Genomic DNA, 25,833 nt, shown 5'->3' with positions numbered 1-25,833 from the left:
ACTCTTTGTCAATTGTCAATGACCGGTTAAAAAAGAATTTATCTAGAGGGCCTATCGCTTGAGGACCAAACTCAATCGGAAGAGTTGTCAAATGGCCATTAACAGCACTTGTTGACACAGACGTTGCCATGCTTCCCACCAGTCAGAAACTATAAGTCAATGTCACTTACTGGAATGATTGCTGTGGGTCACTGATAAGGGGGGTGGCCCAGCCCGGCCTCCTTCGGCCCCTGACGGCCACAGACGGTCCCGCCCTTGTCCCGGGCTTCTCCCGGCGCCCTCCCGCGAAGCGGGAGTTGTGATCAGTTTTATTCACTGTCAGCGTCTATCATTGGTTGGTGGACAGGGGGGTGTGGCCAGCGGGGAGAGCAGCCCAGGTGTGTGGAATGGGCGCGCAGGGGCTCCTGGAGACTGGAGTCCCTGCCTACGCTCGCAGCCCCGCCGGCTCTCTTCCTGTCCGTTCCTCCGCAGTTCTCCTTGCTCAAGAAACAGCAGCCTTAGCCTTCACGGCGCTGCGGGACCCGCGAAGCGGGTCCGGCGAGGTCAGAGATTCCCTCGGGGGTTAAAGGCAGAAGCAGATTTCCGTGTGGTCGCACGCCCAGCCAGCAACACGTTCAAGCAGTTCAGGTGATCCACGGGTCTGCTGATACAACCCGGTTTTCAGGACAGAGCGGGGGGCGTGGCCAGCGGGGAGAGCAGCCCAGGTGTGTGGAATGGGCGCGCAGGGGCTCCTGGAGACTGGAGTCCCTGCCTATGCTCGCAGCCCCGCCGGCTCTCTTCCTGTCCGTTCCTCCGCAGTTCTCCTTGCTCAAGAAACAGCAGCCTTAGCCTTCACGGCGCTGCGGGACCCGCGAAGCGGGTCCGGCGAGGTCAGAGATTCCCTCGGGGGTTAAAGGCAGAAGCAGATTTCCGTGTGGTCGCACGCCCAGCCAGCAACACGTTCAAGCAGTTCAGGTGATCCACGGGTCTGCTGATACAACCCGGTTTTCAGGACAGAGCGGGGGCGTGGCCAGCGGGGAGAGCAGCCCAGGTGTGTGGAATGGGCGCGCAGGGGCTCCTGGAGACTGGAGTCCCTGCCTATGCTCGCAGCCCCGCCGGCTCTCTTCCTGTCCGTTCCTCCGCAGTTCTCCTTGCTCAAGAAACAGCAGCCTTAGCCTTCACGGCGCTGCGGGACCCGCGAAGCGGGTCCGGCGAGGTCAGAGATTCCCTCGGGGGTTAAAGGCAGAAGCAGATTTCCGTGTGGTCGCACGCCCAGCCAGCAACACGTTCAAGCAGTTCAGGTGATCCTGGATCAACTTAAAAACTGGGCCTTCTCATCTGGACTGATCCCTCGATATCAAGCAGGTTTTAGACCAAAGCATGAAGTCACTGACAATATTGCCATGCTGCAAACTATCCTAGATAAATATGTGTCCATCAAATCTCAGGCTGTTTACGCAGCTTTTATTGACTTTGACTGAGTTTGATAGAGTGGACAGGAGAATACTCTGGGAAAAACTTAGTAAAACGGGTATCCCTGACCAGTTACTCCGAATATTAATATCACTGCATACAGACACCTGGTGCCAGGTTCAAATGGGGAGAGAAAAGGGATTAACTAGCCCTATCCCGACCCCTAATGACCTCAAACAGGGAGACTTCTTGCTCCTCTACTGTTTTCACTCTATCTCAGTGATATGCCTCAATGTCTCCAGCAAGCACGCAATTTTCCACCAAAAGTTGCCTCCCATAACATACATACGCTGTTATACGCAGACGATATTGTCATATTAGATTTAACACCATTTGGACTACAAAGCAATCTCCAGGCACTGAACAAATATACGGAGGAAAATGACTTAATCCCTAACATTACTAAAACAAAAATAGTTTCGTTTTCAGGAAAGAAAAAGAGTTCAAAGTATAACTGGACCCTCGGGGGAGACAAGGTGGAAGAAGTAAATGAATACACCTATCTAGGCAGAATCTTCACCAAGTCTCTACAAAATCGGCCACACACTGTGAACCTGACCAGGAAAGCTGATGTACACGCGAGAGCTCTTTCAAGATTATACGCAGCGTCAGGACACAGGCATTTCCCTTCCCTGCTTAAGGTATATAGTGTCAAGATACCGCCTGTACTATCATATGCCTTGGAAAATATTTCCATAAACCAATGGAACTTCCTAGACCTAAAAGAAGGGAAAATATTACGGAGACTAACGAAGGTGTCACAGGCTGTTCCAGTACAAGCTCTCCGCCTCGAGTTCTCACTAACCAGCTCCTACTCTCGAGGAATTGCTAATGTCATCAGGTGGGCATATAATCTCCTGCACGCTGAGGAAGGAACTCTTCGATCTCTGCTCAAAACAGAAACAATTGATTGTGACTCATCCAAACACGTTTTTAAGAAGAACATGTCAGTTGCCTTTAAACTAGCAGAGATTAATACCGATTAGCTGCTAGCTTGGACACCATCCCAGCTTAAACTCTTTTTGAAACATTTCACCTCAAGACTTAGCTTTGATCTTGACTTTTTGCATTGCTCTAAACTATCTACATATAAGAATTTCACTGAAACTATAACATACAAGAAAAATCAACAGTACGTTGCTTTCAACCTAAACCATACTGTCAGGAGAGCGATTGTTCTGCTCCGGTTCGGTATATTACCAGTCAAAATTGGAAAACTCTAAATGTAATTTGTGTAATGGAGGAGAGTAAGATGCCGAGCATCTAATGTTTGTCTGTCCAAATCCAAAGGTGGTAACGTCAAGGAAGCGGTATCTGCAAGCCATATACATCAAATGTATGATTAACTTAGCAAAGGAACTGATCACTTTATGTAAATTCCCGCCAAATGAATTTGTCTGTTATAACTTTTATACATTTTTAAAACCTTTTTTAACATTGTATTAGCACAAGAAATGTTACTGTTGTAAAAAACCTGAATTTTATGTTTAAATTATTTGTGGTTCTCAGTTGAGTACCAAAGCAAATAAAAATAAACTTGAAACTCTCTGTCCTGGTAGTATTGACGATGTGAGAAAGCAGGGGGTTTCTAAACAGAAAACATGGCAATCAAGCACACATCTGCAATCATTGCCATTCAAAAAGTTGCTCTACTTTTCCTAGGCTCTGAAGCCGTTAAATGCATGTATTGCATGTAGCATACTTTATCACATGAAAAGTCTTCCACACACACCACACTTTCTTTAAATTCCAAAATAAACTTTATTTGGTATGAATGGCAATTATTACTATTTGTACAAAAATACAAAACTTGGTCATTTTAGCCAACAAACTGCAGAACATAATCATTCTCCTAAATTACCCATAGATATGCAGGACAATATCACCTGCATTGAGCGGTATTATCGGTGCATTCATGTAAATCTGTTACTAATTGTGTTGAATTATAAAATTTCCTACAAAGGTAATTTACGAAATAGCAAGAGAAAACAGGCATGCCAGTCACCAAGAACTGGTAATTATCCAGAGTATACTTGATGATTTAAACCAAACCATGTATTAACACTTAATAAAAATCCACATATGAATGGATCAAAAATCTCTAATCATGGGTTAAACCTGTGCTTCCAATGACCTAGGCATGCACAACTCTTTAGCGATAAATACTTTAGTAATGCCCTTGATAGAAGGATTGCAAAAATTAGATCCATGTTTTCCTTGTTGGGAGGCATTCAGATCATATAACTGTTTTACCAAAATCCGTATTAACACTTGTGAGTGTTGTGATCCTTACTATTCTCAAATCAATATGAATTGATGTGATTAGACAAGGTCAGGCTTTAAATATGAAGCCATCACCAAAATAAACTAATATATTGTATAACATCTTATAATATAATAATCAACTTTTCACACACTATTTCTGAACTCAAAAGTTAAGTCTGGCCCAATCGTACTGGAAGGAAAATTAAATCAGATATATTTGTTCCGGCACCATCCTGAACGGCCACAGACTCATCAAATAACAATCTACCTTTAGATCTTATTCATGTCTGTTCAGATACAATTTCGAGTTTTACTGTGTTCCGCAGAAAACCCTTTAACCACTAGTTGATGCTGCATTCATATTTTGGTGCAGCACGGATTATTTTTTCCTTTTCATCCAACTTCAATGTTTATCACATGCTATTTTCGGTCTTGAGTCTAATGGACACACAGTCCTATATCATCAGCGTTGATGCTTTATATGGCACCTGTTGTCTAGTCTGCACCCAGTGCCGCAGAACATATTTCCCAAGCTGGCTTGTCATCTTTGTTTTGGTTCACATGCTAGGTGTCTATTCTAATTCTGCTTTTAAGATTTTATGCTTTCAGTAAACCTTTTTGGTAGCATTTTCTCTGCACTATTCCAAGTTGGGAGAATGTATCACTGCTTCTGCTTTATCATGGATAAGGCAAAAACCTAACAATGTGTAAACCTATTATTTGTTCAAACTGAAGCTCAGATTTGGCTACTTCACTGTACGTTGTGCAGCTTCACAGTCTTCCAGCATATACGTTAACTCCAGAGTAAGCCTGTGATTTCTTCCATGAGTTACCTTCAGAATATCAAGGGCCTTTTTCATTGTTTGAAGAGCTTCTGGCAGTTTATCGTGAAGGTACTGCAACTTACCCACTTTCATCAGCTGGATAGCCTTAACTGGACTCATGGCTGGATAATACAGTCTGTAAGCTTCTAGGGTTCGTTTACCATACATGCATGCCTCCTCATACAAACCACCAGAAATGCAGGCATCCATGGCACAGTCAAGCACTCCAACCTGATAAACATTTCTATCTGGTAGGCGGCCATCATTAGAAAGTAGGATGGATCTGCAAATGGCTAAACTCTCTTCCCATTTTCCATCACTCTGTAGCTGCAGTGCTTTCAGTTTTGCTGTTTTGGTTTCCATGGCAGCTTGTTTGTTACCAGCAACCATTAATTCATCAGCAGCTTGTGTTTGACAATTATGACATCTGCATTCAAATGAATACTGCCGTTTCAGCTCGCTCTGTCTCTCTTTGCTAGGCATCATCAAATCCACATAGCTAATGGTGAGCTCTTCTCCTGCCTGGATCTCTTTGGCTGCACGAAGGAGAAGGTGTTTCCCCTCAAAAACAATGACGCAGTTTGGGGTACAGTCATGATTCAGTAGGGACATGCTGGGATAGATGCCAGCACCAACATCTTGCATCTCAGCGTTACAGATGGAGAACGTGTTGCAGGCCACTTTAGCAAATAATTCTAAAATGTTCAGGTCTGCAGGCAGAGATGAAGGATCAGGGATTTCCTCCTTGAGATAGTACTGCAACATTATGGCCAGTTGGGTGAGCCCTTCTCTCATTTCGTCATTGAGTTCTGATATGTTAGATTGTAGCTCGGACAATGAGTAGAGCTCTTCTGAAGGGCATGGCAATTTCTTGAGCAGTTTAAAAATGGCCCTGCCAATGAGTCGAACAGTTTTAGCAGGCTCTTTGGGCTGAATGCTTTTCAAACATTTGCATTCTCTACGATGGTCTGGCCATGCTCCCGTCTGACAGCGTGTGCCACAGTATTTGACAGATTTACAGCTGGAGCATCGCAAGAGACGGTCTGGCACTCCCAAGCAAAAGTCACATGCCAAGCGCCCACCGCTCTTGCAAGTCGTGTAGACGAAGGGCTCGGCTGTATACAGCAAATCCCCAGGAAGCAGGCATGCTGTTGCTCGCAGACCATTGCCTTTACCAGGGCTCTGGAACTTCTCAAACTTCCTCTCTGCCATGGACAAGCAGGGTTGTTGTACTACGCCACAAAGCTGGACTTTGTTTCCTCTGTGAAACGTACACAACACTGGGTCATTTGTATTTTAATGCCTTCCGTTAATAATATTTCTTCATTATCGCGGAAATGCCCACAGTGAAGACGAAACTCCTAAAAATCCAACGGATTAACCGTTTATATACCGATGAGTGAACTCAGAGGGCGTGGCTTTCTGGGATTTACGACTTCCGTATTGGCTAACGGTTTGATCAGTGTCCAACCCCACATATCTCTGCGTCTTTCTAGTCTGTCTTTTATTTCAACTCGATGGTACTAGAAGCCAAGATCAAAGAAAACGGACACCAACTCATGATCTTTGTTTATGTCTAATAGAACGCTTTGGATTGGGTAGCATTGGTTTTGGGGGTTCCCATTGGCTTCGTCCACAGAGATAGCCGTCGTAGCCTGACAGCCGACATCGATTGGCTGACTGTGACAGTCTGCCGTATGATTGGGTACTCTGTTGCGTCCAGCGCCATTACGCATTGGTGTGGGGCGCTCTCCTCAATCTATCGGCGCAACTCCCGGTGACGGTGTACGGTACTGTTTGTAGCCTTTCCATCTGCGTGGCCCGGAAGATCCGTAAGATGGCGGCGGCCGATGGCGACGACTCCCTCTACCCCATCGCCGTGCTCATCGACGAGCTGCGTAACGAGGATGTGCAGGTGAGGGGCACGAGTGGGCTTCCACATGAAGAAGGCCAGGTGACAGGAGAGGCAGCCAGGACCCTGGTCTGCTGCACTTCTGTGAAAGTAGTGCTTGGAGGCACTGAGGGGTCCTTTACTTACAGGGAGCCAGGAGTGAGGGGGCGTGCTCGGTGACTATGTGGAAGAGTAGTAGGAGAGTGGCCTGGGAGAGGGTGCTGTCTGCGTGGGAGTGACCAACGTAAAATACGTCTTCCATAATGAAAGTTTTTCAGTGTTAGTAGCGATGCTACCCCTTCCACTTGTTTTGTAGCGAATGGTAGTAGGCTCCCTCGTCTGCTTTAAACCCGCTTTCTTGAGGTCGCTGTCGGATTGTTTTGTATTTGCTCAGTGGAGCTCCTTCTACTTATACAGGTCAAACGTCCAAAACTTGCTCTGCCTAAACAACTGATCCATATGCACATGAAGGTTATCTAACAATGCCTCTGATTGTGCATTTAAAATGCGATGCCTAAGTTGCCGCCCGTTATTTATTTTTTAAAATTGTTACATGCTCATTCGGTAGCCGCGAAAAAGTCTTATCTCTTTGTATATAGTAGTTTGTTGGGTACTAACATAGCGATGTGGAGTACGTCATGAAGTATGTGACTAATGTCTCTTACACAAGAAACAAATGGGGATAAGAAAATTTACAAGAGCGGATTGTCATATTGACACTGCATTTGTCTCTGCTCCTGGATTCTAAAGCACGACATGTCGCCAAGCGGTTATAATCTGGCTGGGAGGATCATCACCAATTCTGACTTGCAGGGGTCTTACATTTATGATAGAGACTGGGAAACAGCTGCAGGTCCGTGTATGATCTTTTAAAGCATTGCCTGAGGCTCACTCTTCATGTATTATCCCCCATGCTCATTCCATAAATCTCTACGTTGTTAGTGGGAAGGTCCGTCGTAGAGTTTAAGTTTTAACTGTTTTTAACTCTGATATCAATCGTCGCTTTTGATCTTTTATGCAAATTGTATTGCGGACATTCGCTAATTGTATTTTTTTCTAATTGTAAGGATTTTTATTAATTCAACAATAAAAATATTCTGATTCTGATATTCGGCATTACGTTTTGCCTAATTTATTATCTTATTAAACATTTATAGAGGACGCTAAAATAAGTAGCACATTGACGCGTAGGGGAAAGCACGTAGCATTTGGTAAATTCTGAAGCAGCGTGAATGGTAAATATAATTTTCGGATCAAACTTTTAAGTAGTTCGAATCGCTATTGGGGGGGGGGGGGGGGGGGAGAACCCCACCACCACTTTAAAAAAAAATCTAACTTGGATAAAATAGATCCAGGCAATTATTTTCAATCTCTCGTTTGCTACTCTAGCTTAAATCTTTGAAAAACACATGAACCAAGAACTGCCCACCGTAATTAATAATAATCACATTCTGGATTCAACGCAGTATGGCTTTAGGCGCAAGCTCAGTACTGAGCTTGCTTTGATCACAACGACAAGAAATCAGGCGCGCATTAGATAAAGGAGGCTTGGCTCCCCTGATACTGCTGGATCTTTCATCAGCATTCGATACAGTAGACCACAGCCTCCTGATAAAGTCGCCTTCAAGAAATGGCGATAGCAGGCACAGGCATCTCACTTCCTTCCTGTCAGACTGTGAACAATTCGTCGAAGTGGATGGTTTCAGGTCCCATTGCTCTGGGCTCTCTTGTGGGGTACCACAGGGTTCGTCCCTGAGCCCAACCCTTTTTAATGTGTATGTTACACCTTTGGCCCGATTGATTAAATCCTATGTTTTGCGATGGTATCATATGCAGATGACACCCAGATTATTGTCTCCATTTCGAATAATAATCATGACACAGCCTATAACTTTAGGTTTAAATCTTTTTACTGAGAGCAACACAATCAAGACAAAACATACACTGCACAGGTTATGCGGTCCAGTAGCGACAAAAAGCAAGTGGTAGATAAGTACAACCCCAAGGGGGGTGGACATAATATTCAATGGCCAACTTGGCCAGCAAAGGCATGCAAAGACCATACGTGCAGCAATTATCCCCAAAAAAGAAAGCCCTCCCCCCTACCCCCCTCTGCCCCATCTCCCCCCCGTCCAGTGCTCATATTCGCAGACCCGTAGTTCCCACACACCCGTTCGTGGGTGATCCTTCATCCGTACCTCCTTAGGAGTCTGCCTTTTTGAGCTCCGTCAGCCTATAACTTTAAAGCCTGTACGCGACACGTGAGTAGATGGATGTCGGATAACTGCCTCAAGTTAAACTCTAATAAGACCGAAGTTTCACTTTTTGGCAGAGACCCATCCTTTTGGTTCACTGACTATTGGCCTGCGGAGTTGGGTCCTCTTCCCGTTCCAGCACCAAGGCGAAAAACCTGGGAGTAATTTTTGACACTATCCTGCCCTTTTCTCACCACGTGAAGGCGCTCACATCATCTACAATGGAAAATTCTGAGATTTTGTTTCCATATATACCACCAGAACTACAGAAAATAGTGGTGTTGGCACTAGTTCTGTCTAAGCGGGACTACTGTAACACACTCCTGGTTGGTATAAATAAGGCATTTCTGGTTAAACTGCAGGTTCTCCAAAACTCTGCAGCCCTGCTGCTTTTTGGCATATCTAAACACACTTCAGCCAAGCAGACCCTCAGTGCTCTACACTGGCTGCCTGTGGAAAAACATATCAATTTCAAGGCATTGTGCATCGCCTTTAAGGCGTTACATAATCATGGCCCTGATTATCTGACAGATCATTTCCAATGGTATATTCCATCTCGAAATCTTCAGTCCTCTTCTCATAAACTGGTGAAGGTGCCTAAACCCCGACTCCTGAAATTGAGCGGTAAAATCTTTATAAACATCACAACCAGACTGTGGAATCGTCTGCCTACAAAGCTCAAAAACGCGCCTAAACTACTCTCCTTCAGAGAACCAACAACCACAAATAATGCCAATACTGCTAATTATTTGAAATTATTTTTGAAGCTTGTGATAAAAAGCGATGGCATGAGGGAAACTGACATCTAACATCAGGCATTATTAAATTCTTTGGACAGGACGTTGAGGGGTAACACTACTCTAGCGGAAAACATATACTAACATGGAACTTTTAAACCATTGGTAAAGCAATTCCAAGTTAGTTACATGATTCCGATTGAGCACCATGGGGCATAGTTTTGGGAGCCCGTAGTGTTATTGACAGGACAGATATTGTTTATTTATTATTTTGTATTTTTTCTTCTTTTCCTTTTTGGTGCTTGGATTAGATTAATCACTCTTCAATTCACCAGTTAAGGAACTAGAACTTGGTGGGCATATGGGATTGAGGTAAGCTTTTACAGAGGTAATACTGGTGGCACAGTGATGTAGAAATAGGTATTAAGGTGGATCTTTGACTGGTTTTTCGTTGTTTTTTGCAGTAAGGTTGGTCCTGATGAGAACCCTAGAATAAAGCGGGGTTGAAACGCGTGGACCGTGGAACTACCAAACATTTGCTTTCAATAACTGCCTTTAAATAACTTATTTGTTGTATCGTTGGAAATGAGATTGTACAATCAAATCCGGAAATGTGTAAATATTGTATAGGATACAAAAGAAATCGTGATTTACAGCAATATTGTTTGGTTTAAGACTCACAAGTATGAATGTTTAATGTTTTTCTTTTGAGAGTGTGGTTGATTGGATGTTGAATAAGTGATGTGATGAGAGTGAGGAGAATTGTTGAACGTTAGTGTAATTTATGTATTTATTCTTTCGTTGCGTGTAGTGTTCATATGAAGTATTCACCACATGTATGAAATGGTTTTTGTATATGATAAAAAAAAATGGAATATTCAAATAAAAGCTACTAATGAGCTTAAAGATGGTCTGATGGTATGTCCACGCGTCTTTGGATATAAATAATTTCAAATAATTAGCAGTATTGGCATTATTTGTGGTTGTTAGTTAATGAGTGCTCAGCCTTACTGCTTAGGAGCCATACCCTTTTTTGTTATATACTCTTTCAGAGAAGGCCTAAATACCTGGTTATATACCCTATAGCTTCCCTAAGCTAGACGAGCCTTAAATTGAAACGTCAGTTAGTTCATGTGGTTAGTTGCCTAGACGCCTTAGGGCAGTGGTTCCCAAACTTTTTTGACCCGTGGCTCCCTTGACCTAATTGGCAGTTGGCCGTGGCTCCCCACCATTTTTTTAACTGCGCACCGTGGTGCCGCGGCGCTTTCTTTGGGAACCACTGGTCTACATGAAGAATCAAGCCTAGACGTGATGAAGGATTCAGAGAGTAGCCATCACTATCATAAAACGTTATTTGCAATCACAAAGATCTTATAAAGTACATCTCAATGCATACAACACCTTCATAGAGTAGTATAAAGCACTCCCACTAAAAGTAACCAGACTAGAGAAAAGCTCAAGGAGCTCTATTGCGTTACAAGAGGTTTACGTGGGGTGGGCTCTGATCATGGGCGTCCGCAGAAATGTTTCCAGAGGGGTGGGGGGGGCACATTTTTAACTTCATCACCATCCTCCTTGCACCCTTCTCCCCTCTGCCTTACACCCTTCTCACCCTCCCCCTTGCACCCTTCTACCATCCGCCTCCGCCTTGCACCCTTTTCTACCTTGCACCCTTCTCCCCTCTGCCTTGCACCCTTCTCCCCTCTGCCTTGCACCCTTCTCCCCTCTGCCTTGCACCCTTCTCCCCCCCTCTGCCTTGCACCCTTCTCCCCTCTGCCTTGCACCCTTCTCCCCTCTGCCTTGCACCCTTCTCCCCTCTGCCTTGCACCCTTCTCCCCTCTGCCTTGCACCCTTCTCACCCTCCCCCTTGCACCCTTCTCCCCCTCCGCCTCCGCCTTGCACCCTTTTCTGCCTTGCACCCTTCTCCCCTCTGCTTTGCACCCTTCTCCCCTCTGCCTTGCACCCTTCTCCCCTCTGCCTTGCACCCTCCTCCCCTCTGCCTTGCACCCTCCTCCCCTCTGCCTTGCACCCTCCTCCCCTCTGCCTTGCACCCTCCTCCCCTCTGCCTTGCACCCTCCTCCCCTCTGCCTTGCACCCTCCTCCCCTCTGCCTTGCACCCTCCTCCCCTCTGCCTTGCACCCTCCTCCCCTCTGCCTTGCACCCTCCTCCCCTCTGCCTTGCACCCTCCTCCCCTCTGCCTTGCACCCTCCTCCCCTCTGCCTTGCACCCTCCTCCCCTCTGCCTTGCACCCTTCTCACCCTCCGCCTTGCACCCTTCTCACCCTCCGCCTTGCAGCCTCCTCCCCTCCGCCTTGCACCCTCCTCCCCTCCGCCTTGCACCCTCCTCCCCTCTGCCTTGCACCCTTCTCCCCTCTGCCTTGCACCCACCCAGCGTTCTCCACCAGGCCCCTGACCCTGCACTCACCCACCCACCCAACGCTCTCCACCAGGCCTCTGACCCTGCACCCACCCACACCACAAGTATGTAGTGAGTATCGAGTTCCCCGTGCTGTAAACAAGAAAGGAACTTAGGGCCATATGTACAAAGTCTTTTTCAATTGCAAACGGTCTGATTTGCAGAGTCATGCTGTTTGCGACCGCAAAAGGCTAATCAAGCATATTGAACCACAAAGAGGAGGATATTGATGAATGTAGCAAATTTAAACGGAGCACAAACATGCCAATACAGCACATATAACAGAGCTCACGCATGCCTGCATGCACCAATGATGCAAATACAGCAGACCAGAGACAAGCTGTAGCTGCAATTGCAGCAAAGCACAAATTATTTCTGCAGATGCTGAGTACACACACTTCCAAGTAGCAAATGCAGCAGAGCACATTCAAGTCATCATAGCAAAGCACAAGAGAGCACACACACATACACTACCATTCACATGGCGCGTGAATACATTTCACCACTTTTTTAGAAACGTTTGATCCTTTCTGCTAGAAACTCATTTTTTCTGCTAAAATCTGCAGATTATGCAACAGATAACGGGTTATGTGGCAAATCAATAATTGTGAGGAAAAAACTGCAGCCACATAAGTGCTCAATTCCTAACTATATGTTAAGAGTGTTTTAGCCTGGAGAAATACAAACTCAGGGTTCAAAACATAACATTGTGGTTGGGGGTTGTCCTTACTAATACTTTTTTATTATTTTCCAAAGCAACCCTGAACCATCTACATAAAAACAATTCTTTAAGCAGCATGTTACACTCTGTGATTTGCAAGAGGCACATGTCCCTCTGCTCTACTTTATGATGAGTCAAAACTGGGATTAGTCAAAGTTTAGATATCTCTCAAGGAGGTACATTAATCGCCAGAGTTAAACTGACTTTTTGTATGATGGTCTTATAATTGCAGGCATGTAAATAACTCGGAAGTCGTTACCATTAGCCGCGTATTTCAAAGTAAATTGCGCACCCTGAACCCCAAAGCATGGCTCCTGTTTCAGTGGCACATACGTTGAAATTAGTTTGTTTATCATTAATTCTTCTGAACACCGGACAGAACGTGGGATAGCAAGAACAGTTTCAATAATGAAAAATCGAAATAACAAGTCTCCATGTCTCCCCAAGGTAATGCAATCCTGCAGTGCGTGCGCTAGGCTTCTGTAACTGCAGTATGGACCATTGTCATTCTGTGTGAGAGAATCGCCACAGACAGAATGACAATGGGGCTAATTGACAGACTGCAGGTCTGGGAGGAGCTGTTGAAGCCTCTTCAGGACTTCAAAGAAATGTGAGCTGGCCTCCAACAGCGAGTGCTGCAATTTCCCACATTGCGCCGCGGCGCCCCTGGCTCCTCATAACGGCGCACCGGGGCGCCGCGGCGCACAGTTTGGGAATCACTGCCTTAGGGTGTTAGTTGCCCTACATAAATAAAGGCTGCCAGTGAAAGACTGGCCGCTTGGCTAGATTTTTAGGTTTTGCTTAATGCGGTAAAGCAGTTTTGTAGCAGAACCCAGTCTACCTGCCTGAAACCGACAAGCATTTAATTGTCTTAACTGTCAGGCTTTCCAGTTGTAAGTTGGGTCTGTTCATAAAGTTGGCCATCTAGTAGGAAATCCATGGCTAACCTTGTGATCCATCAGGTTTCGTTAACTAAAGAAGTGAGATTTAGATGAATGGAAGCTGGTCAAATTTAAAGGGTTCTTGATCGGTTCCTTGGGTATTGGTGGCAATCTTTTTTAATGGTGTGCTTCAATTTTAAGAAGGCCACCACTACTTCTTTAAGGAGATAACATTTAGCAAATTGGAAAGGTTCCATTATGTTTTTTTTCTTTGTGTGCTTTTTATTTAATTTTATTTAATATTAACGTTGAATACTGGCTATTTGACTTTGTAACATAGTATCTGTCAGCAATTTGAGTGCTTGGCTAGGTGGTAATTTAATCTTGTCTCATGAAATGATTATAAAATGTCTGCTACAATCAAAAGGCTTGCTATTGAAAACATATCGATATTAAACCGCTGCACCAGCACGTTTTTTTTTAAATTGAAAACCGAGCGAGCACTTTTAGGTGATTCATATTGTATTATTTTTTATTTCCTTTCTATTTTGAGGCATATGCTTCCCATAAGAAAATATAATTAACTATCACACCTTCATTTTTGCTTTGTCAATGATTGCTTATATTGGAATATTTAAGATCTTGTTGGTTAATATTTCTTAGCTGAAGCAACCTTGCAACTGAGAGTGATCAGGGCACTCATCCTAGTTCTGGAGCTATGTTGTACATTTTATACTATTTCCCATATTTAAAAGGTGGTTGATCTGTAATGAAACATTTTACATTGAATATTGTTGCACTAGCTTGTTATTTCAGCCACTGCATTGTACTATGGACCAGGCATGCTGTATTTCTTAGCCGATTGTTTAAACAAGGCTAGGATAAGATACAAAATGCACACTGTCCATATCTGCTGCGTGGCTGAGTTTGAAGGAGTGTTAGATGCAGGGATAGGGTTAAGTTATTTCTAAATAGTCTGGTCACAAATCTGCAGCGTGCAAAATCATTGGTTGAGACTTTTAAGAGTATATTTAATAAAAAAGAAGTAGCCGCTCAACAGAAATAATGAACGAAATTCAATTTATGGGAAGCAAATGCACAATTGTCTCCTGGACTGCGCTCTGCAGAAGGGGCTACACCCTCTCGCTCAAGTATTCTGTCCCCCCTGAGTAAACCTAAGAATTACAGTACCCTATTCCTGGTGCAGAGGTGGGAATTAGAATTCAGTGAAGATTATTGTTTTAACCCAGTGTGGTTTAGAACGCAATTCAGTACCTTGTTCTTACTCCAGGCCTTGAAAAATCATAAAACTGTTGGTAGACCTGTAGATCTAGTGACATAAATAATCTGCACAACCTATTTGTAATGCTCTTGACCCATAAACTGGTTTCAAATGATAGGATCGGGTGCAAACAATTTAATTAGAGCCACTATTTTCTTCATTATCACACATGAGAGCACCTTCAAATGTGCGAGTTCAGCTTGTTAGCTGTACAAAAAACTTTTCTTGATTTAAGAGACTAAACTTTTTTCTATATATAATACAAATCTAGCCACATATAGGATACACATGACCCCTGACTTGCCTCTTAGTTCATTAACATAATTTTGATCAGGGCCGGGGCAGGAGTGTTTCTCAAATCATGTTTAAAAACCTATCTCTTTTAATAAATACATAACTAAAGAATGAAGTGGTAGCACACTGTAATTTGTAATCAGCAGATTTTACATTTAAATTCCCACAAACACTCCCACTGACATGCAGCTTTACTGATAAAACTAAGAAGGTGGTTGTAGCCTTTGCAATTCTTGTAGCCTGTCTGCCAGGAAATGATCTTGAGTCCATAGCCTGGGCTGAGGTCGAAACGAAAACCCATGTTGCAGCCATGCTAGGTATACTTGAATGTGTGTAAAAACAGGAGCACTGTGCAAAGCTCAGGGTGAAAAAGAGGAACTGGAATAAAGACCTAGTCCTCCAAGCGAAAAGGCAAGACATCTGGGAAATCAACTTCAAATTGGACAAAACCTGAGGTCCCCTCTCCTCAGGGCGAAGACCTGTCAGCCTCAGAAGAAACTGACCCCCCCAAGAACGTAGGCTTTAGCTGGCAGAGCTCCTAGGTTCAGGGGGGCCCTCTAGGGAAGATCTGTGCCAAGGATATATGTCCTACTATTGAGAGCCTGAAACAACAATTTGCTGACCAGGAAAAGGGAGAGGTCAGTGGCTCCCACCGAACCTATTGGTAGGAGGGACACCTGTACATTGAGGCCACTAAGAGAGTGGTGGTGCCTCAGCAGTATAGAAAATTCCTACATCCCATAGCTGTGCATCTTGGGCAGGCCAAAACTTATGTCCCAGAAGGTGAAGGAGTTTTATAACTCCTGTGCTATTAGGGAATAGGTTTATACTGGTGGTAATGGATCATGCTACCTAGTACCCTGAAGCTATTCCACTTAGGAACCGTCACTGTTCCTGCAGTTGCCAGGGCCTTCTTAAGTATCTTTACAAGAGTGGGCTTTTCTGAGGAGGTGGTGTCATATGGGGGTAGTAACTTCATCTCTGGTTACCTAAAGGCAATGTGGAATGAGTGCGGTGTGACCTACAAGTTCACTACCCCATATTATCCACACTGCAATAGTTTAGTTGACGGATTTAACAAAACCATGAAAGGCATAATCATGGTACTACCTGGAAAAACTCAGAAGGAGATGGATGTACCAAAAGGCTGCACTGTGGAGTTCATCAGGGCAGAAGGTTTGGGTACTGGAGGTTTTGGGTCCCAGGGCACTCCAGGACAAATGGAGTGTCCCTTACCCTATCCTTAAAAGGTGAGGTCACCTACCTAGGCACTAGAAGGAAGCTTCAGTCTTTTCCATGATTGGGATGATTTGTCCATGCTGATGAGGATCATGAAGAAGAGAGTGAACCTCTCCTTGACCTCCTCTCCCATAGTCCTAAAGATGGGTCAGTAGATGGAGTTGTCTTCTCACACCCTCTCTGCCCAACAGCAGGCTGACTACAGGGCGGCCCTGGCGCAGTATGCTGAGCTCTTCTCCCTAACCCATGGTCAGACTACCTGGTGTACCCTTGTGGACACTTAAGACAATACACCTTTCTAAAACAAAATATAAAGACCGTCTGATCAAGTTAAGGAGAGCATCAGAGCTGAAGTCAGCAAGATACTGGAGTTAGGGGTGATTGAGCCCTCAGAACGTCCCCGGACCAGCCCAGTGGTCTTAGTCCCCAAACCTCATTCCAAGGGTGTTAAACCAGAGCTGGGTTTCTGTGGACTATAGAGGTCTTCACTAAGACAGATGTGCACACCCTATCCCAAGGGCAGATTAACAAAATGATAGGTTAGGGGCAGCCACACTTCTTAGTACTTTTGATTTAACATCAGTGTACTGGCAGATTGGCCAGACCCCTGGAACAAAAATAAAACCAGCATTCTCGACCCCTGATGGACATTACCAATTTGCAGTAATGCCATTTGGACTAAAGAATGCCCCAGCCTACTTCCAAAGGTTGGCGAATAAAGTCATTGCTGGGTTAGAGACTTTTAGTGCAGTATATATTGATGATATTGCGGTTTATAGCTCCACTTGGCAGGATCACCGGATCCACCTATCAAGGCAAGCAAGTGCTAGGTAGGACAGGGCTCTGTGATATACTTGGGCCACCTTCTAGGTGGAGACCACGTTCAGCCCTTACAACCCCAGATCCAGACAATTGTGGACTATGTAGCTTCAACTGCCCAGACTCAAGACTCGATTCCTTTGCTTGACTGGGTTGTACACGAGGGTTGAGATAGTGGAGTGGTGTGGCTCACTGGTTAGAGGCGGCAGACCCGGAAGCAGAGGACGGCCCGGGACCAGGGTTCAATTCCCGACGCGGCAGGGTCAGCGGACTCGATAATTCTCACCTCGGTGCCTACTCTAACCAGGGATCACACTCGGCAACTCTGGGCATTAGCTTGCCTCATCTCCACAATGGCCCCCCACAAACGCCAGGGATGCCTGGTTTCACCTTGGAGATACCCAGGAGGGAACATCTCACAGGGAAAGCCAGGACAGGTTCCCCAGCGGTCTATAGCGCCAGGACGCCTCCGGGTAGCAGTGCGCTTTACAAGACACACACATTTACATTTACAAGGGGTATGGTGCCACTAAGACACCCCCCTCACACAGTTGATCTCCAAGAAACTGCCTAAGAAGGTAAACTGGACAGTGATCTGTCAAAAGGCTTTTGACATTCTGATGGTAGCTATATGCCCGGCACACATTCTGAAAACTTCCAATTATTCTAAGCAGTTCATAGTGCAGACAGATGCCTCTGAACATGGGATAGTAGTAGTCCGATCCCAGCCCAGTGATTTTGCTTTTATTAGCAGGAGGTTACTCCTCAGAGAGCAGCGTTGGAGTGCCATTGAGAGCGAAACCATTGCTATAGTTTGGTCCCTTAAGACATTGAAACCATACTTATTTGGTTCGCACTTCTTGTTCTAACTGACCACAACCCTCTCAGATGGCTGGTGCAGAAAAAGAGAAAGGTGGAAACCCCGAACTGTTGAGATGGTCCATCTTCCTACAGGGTATGGCCTTTATAGTGGAGCACAGACCTGGGACTGGTAAATGCCAGTGCTGATGGCCTTTCCAGGTGTTTCCATGTAGATGATGAAGACTGTTTAAGAAAGGTTAATCTCATTCTTTTTTGTATCGGGGTGGTTTGTGTAGGTTTGGCTACAGAACCAGCTTGTTGGAGTTATCCCGGGTCTGTTCTATAATTCAATTCCCATTTAGAAATGACTGATAAAACAAGTTTGACTGGTTGATCCAGGTGCACATTTAGCGGAGTTGGGTATTCAAGTACCATGTTCACTACCCATTGCATAAGCAAGAATAGGAGGGAACTAAAGTCGCTGTCAGGAGAGAACCGAGGAAAACATTATGTAAGAAGCAAAGTGTATATTATGACTTTTTCTTTTTACCTGGTTTGTTTGTTTGTAAGTACAGCCACAGAATAAGCAAGTCTTGAATGAAAGATGTCCTTTTCAGTAATTGGACATAGCCTTGGGTTATTAATAATACCTAGGAATGTAATTTGAGTCCCAGGTAACACCTGGCTTTTGCAAGTCTTTTATCATTCCATTTGACTTAAGAAAGCAGAGGCACTAGTAGTTTGTAAGTAGACTCCTCTTGTGTTCTGTTTCACAATGACCATTTTAGCCCCTATAATAGATTTCAACTCCCTGATCTGAATGTGAGTATATTGAACAGTGTGGAGTTTTGTACAGTTTCCCTTTTAATGAAGAGGGTGTTTGGAATTATGCAGCAATTGACGTATGTGGTGTTTGATGGTGAGACTTTTTGCACTACTTATGATTAGATTGATGCATTCCTTTGTGTAGATGTTTAGAGCAGCTGTAGAATTGTAATGCTTTGCAATAAGGTACTGCCTTTTGTGTTTTACTTTACTTTTAGGTTCTCTTAAGCACAGTAGATGGCAAATTTTGTGTGTGCAAGTTATTCATTAGACCTTGCCACGTCTGGGCATAAGGTTATCTGGAACAAAAGAAAAAAATCTGCATCCTGTTTTGTGTTTAAATGCCAGATATAGTGGAAAAGTTGATTGAAAGTTTTGAAGTAATTGTGGCTGGTATGTGAGAGACAGTCTTAGTTACATGAGTACAGTAAAGGTGTGATTTATCTTGGAGCTCCCGCCATTAGTTGAGAATCTTGAAGAGTTGAAAGTAATTTGCTATGTTGCATTCCCCTGGAATATTGGATTGGTAGATTGAAGCAATATTTAAAGACTCCATTTACAAAAAAAAGCTGCTTTTGATCTTGTAATATTTTTTCATTTTTTTACTTCCACATAGCTTCGGCTGAACAGCATCAAGAAACTATCCACAATTGCCTTGGCTTTGGGAGTGGAACGAACACGCAGTGAACTTCTACCGTTCCTTACAGGTAGGTACTGACTATATTTAGGTTGTTTTCTATATTACAAATGCTCCAGGAATTTCATATCAGTTCATGAATGCTTTAGTCCAGGTAGTTGTCAACAAGATTAGGCTAAGTACTTGTGTTGTAAACAAAATGTCTGATCACATCTCTGCCTTATATTTATTTTCCTTATTCTGAGGTTAGTTGGATTCTTAACATAGGGCGGAGATGAATCCATCACCCAAAACACTACACATGAAACTGGTTCTATATCATTTGTATGCATCCCAGGTAATGAACAACAAGGTTTTTTTTAAAAAAAAACCTTTATTTTTGTAGCAGGAAGCACACAGGTATCATCAGCCCTGTAACATCGTTTCCATATCAGCCCCCGGGTCTATACATAGATTAAAACCTGTAGCACGGCCCTTAAGCCCACATCCCGGAGGCCGGGCGGCGCATCCTTGATCAGTCACCAAAACGTTTTGTGTAATCTTCCCTTCGGGCTTTCCATGTCACGTCAAAATCCCCGCATTTTATACTTTTATCCCCCCCCCCCCCCTCCCCCCCAACTGAGTTCTGTAAAACCAAGAAAACATTCCCCAACATGTAAATCGCCACATCATACCTTTCGTAGCACCTTAAAATGGATTCCTCGTCCCCATAATCAGAGCCTCACACTGCTCTGATTTCCCCCTCCCGACAGCACTCTACAGAGCATTACAATACTCCTCACGTTGGTATCCTCTTGGCGTTGTTCACCTCCCCTATCTGTCGTTACAGGGTCATGTTCAGTCCCACTCTTGATCGCTGCCCACGGTGAACAGCCTACCCCCCCCCCACTGACCTCCTTCAAGACCATGGTATTGTCTCCATTTTGCCCACACTTTCCTGAATTTCCTGGGGCAGCCTCTGGCCTTGTATGTCACTCTTTCTGCCATCATGTATAGATCCAACCCCCTCCTCCATTCCTCTACCTCTGGTGTCTCTTCGGCTCCCCAATGTTTCGCGATGTCCCTCCTGGCTACCACTAGTGCTAGTACCAGGAAAATAAGTAGTGGGCGTGGCAGGTCCACCTCATTTGTCATGCCCAACAACGCCAGCTTGGGGTCCCGCACTAAGTCCACACCCAGGACTTCCCCTAATTCCGTGAAGATGTGAGCCCATTATACTTGTATTTTGTCGCAAGACGATATAGTGTGATAAAAGTCCCCTTGCTGCTGTCGGCATCTGAGACACGTGGGATCTGTTATTTTCCCAGCCTTGAGGAGACGTACTCTATCGAAATATGTCCGGTGTAGTACATTCCACTGAATGAGCCGCAGCCTTGATTTGATCGCAACCTCCCGGGGATGCATCAGGACTATCTCCCAAGCTAGGTCTTCCATCTCCCCCACGTCTGCCTCCCAGATCCCTCTCAGTTTCCTTAAGTCGCCTAGCATGTTGTTGGTTAGTGTCTTGTATGTGAGGGAGACCGCCTGATGTACCATTTGTTCCTGAAGGAGTCTACCTTCTAGTGGAGCGTATTCCGGTATGTCCGTGAGTGTGATATTTTGTGCCCTCAATGCATGTGCCAGCTGGGTGTGTTTGAAGCGTTGTGAGCGATGTAGTCCAAATTCTACCTGTAACATGGTGAACGATTTCAATTCACCCTTACATATCACATCCCCAATATGTGAAATACCTATATTGTCCCACCTTTGGAATCCCTTCAGCTTTTTAAGTTCTGACCGCCATTGGCATTGCCACAGCGGTGTCTGTCGTGTCGGTCTACCCTCCCATCCCATACGTCTTCTGGCTCGTGTCCAGGCCCGCAGCGTGATCGTTGTTGCCGGTAGGAGCGATCTCCGCACCTTCCCCCGTACAGGTAATAGAGTATGTTATGAGGTGACAGCTTGTGCCGCTCCAGCGCATATGTCGGGTGTTCGGCCGGGGCGTGAATCCAATCATTTATGGGTGTCAGGTGTTCTGCCCAGTAATACGCCTCTATATTAGGTAGTGAGATCCCCCCGCTGTATTGGTGCCGTGGGAGTGTCTGGAGGGCGATTCGAGGTTGCTTCCCCAGCCACCGGAACGAACGCAGGTCTGCATGTATTTTGGGGAGTGCCGTAGCCGGGAGTGGGTAGTACTCCTTCTGAAGTGCATAGAGGAATTTTGGGAGGGTGATCATTTTGTACATTGCTGCCCTGCCTAGTAGGGTGAGCGGCAATTGTCTCCATCTGTTCATGTCCTCCATTGCGTTGGACATAACTCGCTCTACATTTCTGCTCAATGAAAGCGCCCCATCCAGGGTGACATATACACCCAAGTATTGAAACCCCTCTGCGGTGGTGAGCAATTGTTCAGGCAAGATCCCCCACTTGTCGGCCCCCTGTGGGTCGTAGAGGACTGACTTATTCCAATTAATGGTATGGCCCGCCCTTGCTCCAAAGCCTTCCAGCTCTCTGAACAGCTCTGGGATCGATCTCTCTGGTTCGGTTATGTATAATAGCACGTCATCGGCATATAGTGATATTTTTTCTTGCGTTCCCCCTAGCGTGTCCCAAGAGAAGCCACTAATGTCCGGGTTTTGTCTAATCCTGGCCGCCAGGACTTCAATCGTTAACGTGAACAAGAGAGGGGACAGTGGGCACCCCTGCCTCGTTCCCCTGGACACCTGAAACTCTCGGGAGAGCCGGCCATTCACCCGCACACAGGCTTTTGGGGCTGTATACAATAACCTTATCCAACCCTGGAATTTTGGGCCTAGTCCGAACCGTTGAAGCGCCGCCATAAGAAAGGGCCAGTGTACTGCGTCAAACGCTTTTTCTGCGTCCAAGGATAGGAACCAGTGGGGTTCCTCCCTGTCTTTGACTTCCTGGAGCCAATTGTGTGTGCGTCTAAGGTTGAGCTTAGTTGCTCTATCAGGTAGGAATCCAGATTGGTCCGCGTGTATGAGATCAGGAATCACCGATCTCAGGCGCGCTGCCAGGACCGTTGCCAAAATCTTCACCTCCATGTTAAGGAGGGAAATGGGGCGGTACGAGGCACACTCGTCCTTGGGCTTGCCCCACTTGTAAATCGGGACTATGGTGGCTAATGTAAGGTCTGATGGGAGACGTCCCTCCTGGTAAGAATCAGTGTATACGGCCTTGAGGTGTCGCGTCAACAGATCTGATGTGTGTTTAAAGAATTCCGCAGGGAACCCGTTCGGCCCCGGTGTCTTCCCCGTTTTAAGTTTGTTTATGGCCTCCGAAATCTCATCGAGTGTGATCTCCGCCTCCAGCGCCGAGCTAGTTTTGGCTGCCAGTGTAGGCAGATCCACCTCTCCCATGTATTGTAATGCCTCAACGTCGGTCCCGAGGTCTCTAGCCTTGTAGAAGTGTTCGTAATGAGACGCAAAGGTGTCGGCTATCTCCTGTTCAGTGTTCACCAGGTGACCATCATCCTGTCTGATCTGTTCTACCCACCTAGCTGCACTTTCTTTCCTGCTTGACCATGCTAGGAGACTGCCCGATTTGTCACCCACGTCATACAACCGGTGGAGGGTTGCCAGTGCTTGTGTCCGAGCCTCGTTAGAGACTATCTCCCTGTACTACCGCTGTTTGTCTATCAATTGTCTTAGGGTACCCTCCCCTTTGTGTGTCTGATATTCCTCCTCCAAGTGCAGTATTGTGTTTTCTAGTTCGGCTGTTTCTGCTTGTTGCTTCCTCCGCTCATACCTCAGTCTACTCTGTGCTCTGTCCCGCAGAACCGGCTTCATTGCCTCCCACAAAGGTCGTCCCGGAACTGACAGAGCCTTCGTTCTCTGCCACGTACACTGTAATGTCGGCCCTAAGCCCCCTTATGATCTCTGGCTTCTGGAGGTCCCATGCTGCCAGGCGCCACTCTGAGCCTCTCTTCCCCCTGTCTGCCCCTAGCTTCGCATATAATGGCGAGTGATCCGAGATCCCCCTCGCTTTATAAACCACCTCGTCACCCACCGTGAGATATTGCCTAGCTATAAATATGTAGTCTAATCTAGAGAATACTTTATGTGCCCCAGAATAGAAGGAGTATGCTTCTTGTGTAGGGTGTCGCCATCTCCAAATGTCTGTGAGACCCAGTGTATCCATGTGTTGCGACAACGCTGTCTGTGCCCCTCTCCTCCGTGTTGGCCCTGTGCGGTCGAGCTCCTCAGACATTACGTCGTTAAAGTCCCCTCCCACCGTTTGTATCGTGTCCGCCGTCTCCAGGAGGATGGAGGCGATAGCCTTGAGTGTGCGCGCCTGTAGTTTCGGTGGCGCATAAACCGAAATCACTGTGTATTTTTGTCTCCTCCATACTCCCTGCACTCCTGCGTATGTACCTTGTGGGTCGCACCATGTACGTGTTGTGTTGAAAGGGAACGATTTATTGACCAGCACCGCTACTCCTCTGGAGTCTGTCGTGTACCCCTCTTTCCCAGGACTGCGTACCTCCCTCTCGCTATAAATGCGCATTTGTCACCTCTGAGGTGCATCTCTTGCAGGAGCACAAAGTCCGGAGCCACCCTCTTGATATATGCGTTCACCAGTCCCCTCTTTATTCTGGACCCCAGGCCGTTTACATTCCATGTGAGGATTGATACCCCCCTGCCTTCCTGTCGTGGTTCAGTTAGTGTACCTGCCATGGTGTGGAATGACTCTCGTCCCGTAGGTGTCCGAGAAATGTGCCAACAGTGGTGCTTTAGCTCGTATGATTGTGGCTGTTCCCCCCCGCCTCCCCCTCCCAACCCCAACTTGTTGAATGCTTTCCCCCCCGTGACCCCCCCTCCCCACCTCCCTCCCCTTCCAGACTCATCCCCACAGAGGACCGAGCTTTCAGCAGGGGTCGGTCTGTCGCCCACCCTCTCCCTCCCTCTATTCAGTTATGTCTCACAGATCCCGTCTCGGCAGGATGTAGTAGAACAAATCAACCGGGCTGAGCGCCCAGACGTATCTTTGGTCAAGATCTGAAACACAAGAAAACTTATAACTATCAACCGATACCCCAAAGAAAATAAGAATAAGAGAAATAAAAGAGGTAGCGTTAACTTGCGTGCCGCCGGTCTCCCCGGCCGACGTTCCCATTAGTCCACTTCAACAGTGTTCAGGAATGCGAGTCTTGTGTAGACGTTTCTGCCCCGCTGATTTTGTCGGAGTTCTCCTGCTCCATGTTGCGAATCACAGTCACTAGGGGGTGGACAGAATTTTGATGATTGTCCAGCTCATCAGCCTCGGCATCCGAGTCTCCGAGTTCTATATCCTCTTCATTGTCTCCTTCCGAGCAGGCCTGTTTGCGTGATCCACGGAGTCGTAGGTCAGCTGTGCCAGGGGTGCCCGGAGACTCCGACCTCCCCCTCCTCCCCCCCGCCGATGTGCGTGCTCAGTACGGGGTTCCTGTGGTGCGAGAGTATGTCCTTCTGGATTTCTTCCTTTGCTGTTTAGGCAGGCCCCATTGTGACTTTTCTCTCACGTTTTTTTCCAGTTCCTCGCGCCCTGCAGTTTCCCTACTATTTAAGATCGGCCTTTCCTCCAACCACTGCCAAGCATCCTCCGGGTGGTTAAAGAAGATTGCTTTGTCCTTATAAATGACTTTGAGCTTTGCAGGGAAGAGCAGCATGTAGGTAATGTTCATGGATCTGAGTTTAGCCTTTACCGAGTCAAATGAGCGTCTCTGCTTCTGTACCTCCTGGCTATAATCCGGGAAGATCATGATATTAGTATTTTCCAACCTGATGTCTCCTAGCTTCCTCGCTTCCCTCAAGATCAAGTCTCTATCTGCGAAGTTGAGGAAACGTGCGATCACCGGTCTGGGTCTCGCCCCCTCTGGCGTTTTCGCCAGTAATGCTCTGTGCGCTCTCTCAATCACGAAGCACGTCGAGAATTGCGCCTCCGGGAAGGTTTCCTTGAGCCATGTGTGTAGGAACGCCGACATGTTGTTCCCCTCAATTCCTTCTCTAAATCCTACAAATCGCAGGTTGTTGCGGCGTGCCCTGTTTTCAGCATCATCGTCCACATTAGCTGTCTGTGGGAGGCTTGAAGCTCTGCCATGTCTTTTCGGATCGTGGTGATCGTGCATGATTCCGTCTCCGTCACTCTGGCCGAGAGGTTCCTGAAATCCTGGCGCAGGAGAGTGACCTCAGATCCCACCTCGCCAATTTTGACTTCCAGCGCCGCCCGTGATTCTTGTATGTCTGTTCTCGATGCCTGGATCGCTGCGAGTAATGTCCCAGTGTCTACGGGCCCTTCAGAGGATGTGTCCGGGTTCCCCCTGGCCTGCCGTGGCGCCGCAAAGTTGTCCATCGGGCCCTGTTTCGGTGGTCTGAGTGGCGGATCTTTTTTCCCCATATTTGCCGCAGTGGATCAGCAATGCAAGGGTGCGGCAATGTACAGCTTACAATGCTGGTGGAGTTGTGGAGGTATTGTCTCTCTGCTCCCGCCTGTACCCGTGGGGGCCCGGTATTGTTC

The 25,833-nt window shown here is 46.2% G+C and overlaps 2 protein-coding genes across 3 annotated transcripts in view; one reads left to right on the top strand and one right to left on the bottom strand.

Moving 5' to 3' along the window:
* Window positions 1-3,189: 3,189 nt before the first annotated feature.
* LOC147701128 (histone-lysine N-methyltransferase SMYD3-like) lies at window positions 3,190-5,949 on the bottom strand. The gene has a single exon (XM_086929895.1). It carries the CDS (start codon window positions 5,751-5,753, stop codon window positions 4,464-4,466), a length of 1,290 nt encoding a protein of 429 aa, XP_086786021.1. The 5' UTR covers window positions 5,754-5,949; the 3' UTR covers window positions 3,190-4,463.
* Window positions 5,950-6,040: 91 nt separating this feature from the next.
* LOC147701127 (uncharacterized) overlaps window positions 6,041-25,833 on the top strand; it is a 208,286-nt gene continuing 188,493 nt past the window's right edge. Inside the window, exons 1-2 of one of the 2 annotated variants that reach the window (XM_086929894.1) lie at window positions 6,041-6,456; window positions 19,318-19,408. In XM_086929894.1, the coding sequence (XP_086786020.1) occupies window positions 6,379-6,456; window positions 19,318-19,408 (169 nt within the window). In that variant the 5' untranslated portion in view covers window positions 6,041-6,378. The remainder of the gene's footprint in view (window positions 6,457-19,317; window positions 19,409-25,833) is intronic. The other variant, XM_086929893.1, reaches the window with a different exon arrangement.

This window comes from Lissotriton vulgaris, chromosome 7 (assembly GCF_964263255.1).
Source record: "Lissotriton vulgaris chromosome 7, aLisVul1.2, whole genome shotgun sequence".
NCBI lineage: Eukaryota > Metazoa > Chordata > Amphibia > Caudata > Salamandridae > Lissotriton > Lissotriton vulgaris.
Note: the sequence above shows the minus strand (reverse complement) of the source record. Positions and strands in the feature narration are given on the sequence as shown.

Bases quoted from the DNA above. Each gene is read 5' to 3' on its own strand.
- LOC147701128 (XM_086929895.1), bottom strand. From the start codon at position 5,753: ATGGCAGAGAGGAAGTTTGAGAAGTTCCAGAGCCCTGGTAAAGGCAAT.